This window comes from Notothenia coriiceps, unplaced genomic scaffold (genome assembly GCF_000735185.1).
Source record: "Notothenia coriiceps isolate Sejong01 unplaced genomic scaffold, NC01 NC01_scaffold00000969, whole genome shotgun sequence".
In the NCBI taxonomy this organism is placed as follows: domain Eukaryota; kingdom Metazoa; phylum Chordata; class Actinopteri; order Perciformes; family Nototheniidae; genus Notothenia; species Notothenia coriiceps.
Window position 1 is genome coordinate 417,527 of NW_011333670.1, and position 5,502 is coordinate 423,028.

The 5,502-nt window shown below is 48.0% G+C and overlaps 1 protein-coding gene across 1 annotated transcript in view; it reads right to left on the minus strand.

The window, feature by feature from the left end:
* Positions 1-3,669: 3,669 nt before the first annotated feature.
* The window catches only part of dnah9l (dynein, axonemal, heavy polypeptide 9 like), a 71,714-nt gene continuing 69,881 nt past the window's right edge, over positions 3,670-5,502 (minus strand). The window contains exon 55 of the mRNA XM_010786027.1: positions 3,670-3,738. Within this exon, the coding sequence (XP_010784329.1) occupies positions 3,670-3,738 (69 nt within the window). The remainder of the gene's footprint in view (positions 3,739-5,502) is intronic.

The window sequence follows — 5,502 nt, forward strand, 5'->3', positions numbered from 1 at the left end:
TAGGTATCAATACATGGCTAATTGAAATGTAGTTTATTGTCAAGATAGATTTTTTGTAATGCTCTGACCAAGAAAGTGCTTACGAAAAAGATACAAAATGACCGTTTCGCTAAGCCATGCCTCATTTAGTTACGTTTGCTTTGTCTGTTAATCTTTGGATTTCAGCAATGAAGGTATGCCCCTAAACATTAAAGAACCTTTTGGAATAAATGGTCCTTAATGAATGGTTCTCAGCAGGAAACCGATGGACTGTCCACTCCAAGTAGGGAATGAGTCCTTACCCCAAGTGAAGGAGTCCAAGTATCTCGGGGTCTTGTTCTCGAGTGAGGGAACAATGGAGCGTGAGATGGGCCGGAGAATCGGAGCAGCGGGAGCGGTACTGCAGTCGCTTTACCGCACCGTTGTGACGAAAAGGGAGCTGAGCCAGAAGGCAAAGCTCTCTGTCTACCGCGCCATCTTCGTTCCTACCCTCACCTATGGTCATGAAGGATGGGTCATGACCGAAAGAACAAGATCGCGGATACAAGCGGCCGAGATGGGTTTTCTCCGCAGGGTGGCTGGCGTCTCCCTTAGGGATAAGGTGAGAAGTTCAGTCATCCGGGAGGGACTCGGAGTTGAACCGCTCCTCCTTCGCGTCGAAAGGAGCCAGTTGAGGTGGTTCGGGCACCTATTAAGGATGCCACCTGGGCGCCTCCCTAGGAGGTGTTCCAGGCACGTCCAGCTGGGAAGAGACCAAGGGGTAGAGCTAGGACCAGGTGGAGGGATTATATCTCTTCGCTGGCCTGGGAGCGCCTTGGGATCCCCCAGTCAGAGCTGGTTGATGTGGCCAGGGAAAAGAAAGTTTGGGGCTCTCTGCTGGAACTGCTACCTCCGCGACCCGACCACGGATAAGCGGGAGAAGATGGATGGATGGATGGATTCAGTGTATGTGTCCGCGATTCTGTATGGTTATGTCACGCTTTGTAGTTTTGTATTGTTGGGTTTATTTTGCTGTTTCCCTGTCTTGTTTCCTTCTGGTTTATTGTCTGGTCCTTTTCCCCTGTGTTTTCCTCTGCGTTTAGTTTCTGGTGTGTCTAGTTGTATGATTGTGTTCACGGCTGTGGCCCTTTTGTTCTCTGCCCTGCCGGTGTCTCTCGTCTTGATGATTAGCCTCTCCTGTATTTAGTCTCTCTTTCCTGTGTTCGTGGTTGGTTCGTCTTTTGTTATTGTGAATGAGTCACCGGTGGCGTTCTGTTTTTTTGTTCAGTTTATTCTTTTTATCCTTGAAATAAAGGTTAAATTAGAGTATATCTTGCCATTTGGGTCTGTTCTTTACTCAACCCGTAACGAGTATCGAACCAACCAGATATCGGCCCAGCAGATCCTTCTTGAGCAGGAAATTATTGGGATGTTTTATTTGTTTTGGCTAACTGCTCTCATCGATGGAAGGGGAAGCGTCCGGGGTTCGCACAGCGAGAGGCTGCTCTGGCCAGAGGCCGCGCCAGATGACCTATGGAGAAGCCAGGCTTGGTGAAATTCTTACCTGGCTGGATTTGGATTTCCTCTCTGTGTGTTATCCCCTAGCCTGACCTAGCCCCAGGCATGCTGGCTCCTGCCTCCCATTCCCATTATGACACCACACCATCGGTTGTTCCGTTCTGGAGTCAGCCTTTGCTTCTTGCCCCAGTTCCTGCTCCTGTCCAGAAGCCGTTCTCTGGAACTCGTCTCGGCTTTGGGAGGTCCAGGAGCCTCCAAACGCTTCCTAAAAGAAGCGAGTCGCAAGTCAGGCTAGCAGCACCGAGCCCCAGAAGCCATGGTCGCCAGACCCAAGTCTGGCCCAGCGCCATGGTTCCGGCCCCAGGTTCTGGCCCATTCCGGCCCCGCAGCCATGGTTCCAGACCCAGCTCTGGCCAGCTGCCATAGTCCCCCCATCTCTGGTCCCTTTTCTACGTCTCTTCTCATAGTCCCTTCTCTGGTCCCTCTTCCTAGTCTCGTCTCGAGTCCCCTCTCTAGTCCCTTCCCGTCCCTCCTCGCAGTCCACCTCTAGTCACTTCTCGAGTCACTTCTCAGTACCAACTCTAGTCCCCATCTCCAAGTCCTTCTCAAGTCCCTCTCTCTAGTCCTCTCTAGTCCCCTACTCATTCCCTTCTCAAGCCTTTCGTCAGTCTCCTCTAGTCACTTCCTAGTCCTCTCTAGTCCATCTCTAGGTGCCCTTCTTCCAAGTCCTCCTCTTAGTCCTTCTCTAGTCCCAACTCTAGCCATCTCAGGTTCCCTCTCGCCGTCCCCTCTCAAGTTCCCTCTCAAGTCCCTCTCAAGTCTCTCTCGAGTTCCCCTCAGTCACCTCTCGAGTCCCCTTCTCGGTCCCTCTCGAGTTTCCCCTCTCCAGCCCCTACTCAAGTTCCTACTCAGTCCCAACTCAAGTCCCTACTGAAGTGCCGTTGGTAGGTTCGCTGGGGGTCCTGCCAACCCATGTCCTGTCCTGTCGCGGGGTCCCGCGCCGCTGACTCTTCACTGCCGGAGGTCCTGCCAAGACCCTATGTCTGTTCCCCGTGTGGAGGTCCCGCGACTGCTCCTCTGCAGGGGGTTGCCCCCCTGTTCCTGTGCGATGGAGGGGCCCCCCGCCGCTACTCTTCTTCCGGGGGTCCTGCCAACCCTAATGTCCGTGCTGTTGGAGGTCCTGGCCGGGGTCCTGCCATCCTGTTTCCTGTCCCGTTGGGGGGTCCGCTCGAGCTACTCTCCTCACTGGGGTCTGCAACCCAGGGCTCAGACAGTAACGGTTGCCAGGTTGCACATTGGCACCATTCAGCAAAAAAAATGTCAACCACTTCTTGGCCTTTGGTTGCCATCAGTGGCAACCACGTTTTTACATGAAGAAATAGAACAGCAAACAGCTAAATGTGTTTCCCAAAATAGATAATGGTTAATTGTTTTGTTGTATTAAGTGATATTTAATTATTGTTGTGACCAGTCGGACCTGATACTAGTGCAAGTGCATTGGCTGTGATTCGGGAGCCAGAAAGGATGCACCGTCGTTTACTCGCGTGCGCGTGCCTTGTGTTTGTTTTCAAAACATGGCGAAGCAAATTAAGTTGTTTGACTGTGGGTAAAAAGTTTCGGCACCAGTCAACATCTCAAACTAATGTTTCGAAGTGATTCAACTGATAAAGCGCAGATGAACCGAACGAAAAGCAAAGAGGAAATGTCGTAAAGTCTTGGGAGGCGAATATATAAATGGTACAGTTCTGCTACGTTGTCGCATCACTTCGGTAAAGTTCCTTCAAATAAAGAGTCCCGATTTTTATTATACAAATAAAGTGCAAAAACGAAACTTTACCATAGGAAATATTGGCATAACAATATAATCACTATCTAATAAAACACATTTGTAATGTAATTACGACATATTAAGAGGAATTTACAGCATTAATAGATTAACATCACTATTCTTCGGTCTGTGATGCTTTTCATGTATTAACATTAGAAATGTATTAGTCTGGTCCAATCCAAGATTTCCAATGCTGAGGGCCAATGGATCTATGGTGGGGATCAGCACAAAGGTCCAAGACTTCAATGCTGAAGGGCATGATCTACTGGTGGGGGTCAGACACAAAGGTCAAGAGAACCACAATTCTGAAAGGGAGACAACGGATGGACCAGAACTAGTAACCTGTCCCGTTGGGGTCCCGCCGACTAATCCTCCTGCCGGGGGTCCTCGCCACTCCATGTCCCTGTCCCGTTGGGGTCTGNTAAAGCGAGTTTCTGCCAGAGACAATTGGGAGTCAGCAGTCATTTCAGGGAGGCAACTGTTCCTGAAATGAGCAGAGACAGAACCCAAACTAAGCAATTAAGGAAAAGGTCAGACTGAATAGATAGTCTCCCATTTCACGAAGGAGGGGACACACACACACACACACACACACACACACACACACACACACACACACACACACACACACACACACACACACACACACACACAAGCACATAGTAAATAGTATTACTGCGCTTGTGAGGATACATACCACTACATTTGACTTTCACAGCCTCCAATGCATGTTTAACCTGTACCCTACCGTGATTATAACCTTATGCCTGAACCCAAATCCTAACTGTTGAAGAAGAAGGGGTGACAAGCAAACATCCTAGCTATGGCTACTATCCCTTATTACCCTGTTATGTTCTTGGTTGGGTTTGTTTGTTTGTTGGTGCGTTTGGCTGTTTGTCAGCAAGATTACAAGACTCCAAGCTCGATTTTCATGAAACGTGGTAGAAGGGCGAACAGTCGGCCATAAAAGAACCCATTACATTTTGGAGTAGGTCAGAATTACGGGCGGCAAAGAGCATTATTTTTCACTTATGGAAATATTCTTGGCAGAGGTCTGTGCTCTCTCAAAGTGCCCTTATCGTTTTCTTAAATATTTATACTACATAGAAAAAGCACTGAAACACCCCCTTTAATGTAGTTGTTTAGTGTAGCGCAATTCCTGGATGCCTACGGGATCATTATTATGTTTTTAATAACATAGACAATCAAGAATTGAACTAACATAGCCTAATATTGCAGTTTAGACTTCACCAAACATTTGATAAAATGACTATTTAGACATTTAGCAGTTTCTGACTGGGAAAATAAGATATAAAAACAGTCAAATATATGGAAACTACTGTTTCTCATTAACCAAATCACATTTATGCTATTATATGATCTCCTTTTGACTTTTTTTTTTTCTTGAGCGCAACACACAATGTTGGAGTGTAGATTCAATGACACACATGAGGGCCCTCCCAAGCACACTTACATGCACAAAGACGCACATCACTTTTCTACATCTGAAAGCCAGTGTCCCATGTCGAAGGGTATAGTTAAGACGGCGACATTTCACCAGAGGACTTTTTAATGAGACGTGAATGGTGTAAGTGAAGCAGAAAGGGGGGTCCTGCCGCATGCTGTGGCATCAGATAACCACAGAGGAAAGAGCAGGGAGGGGCGGGCATGATGGGAGACATGCTCCGAGATTTATGACGTGCACGGGAAAGCAGCACGGACAGGCAGTGGGATGAAGAAAGTGGGTTAGTTAGGGATACAGGAATAATAAAAACACAAGTCACAGAGAGAAAAAGGAGGGAGGAACAGAGATAGACGGGGAGGAAAAACCGGAGAGACACTCAGCTGTGGGAGAACACAGAAAAGTCATAACCCAGATTCAATTAACGTCTGATTGCTGTTCTATTGCTGTAATATTACACAGCTGAGAGCGGTTTCATATTTCAAACAAAGGCCAAGCATCAGCCTCATTTACGATCACACACACACACACACACACACACACACACACACACACACACACACACACACACACACACACACACACACACACACACACCTACCTACCCTACCTACTACTACTACACACACACACACACACACACACACACACACTACTACACACTACACACACACACACACACACACACACACACACACACACACACACACACACACACACACACACACACACACGA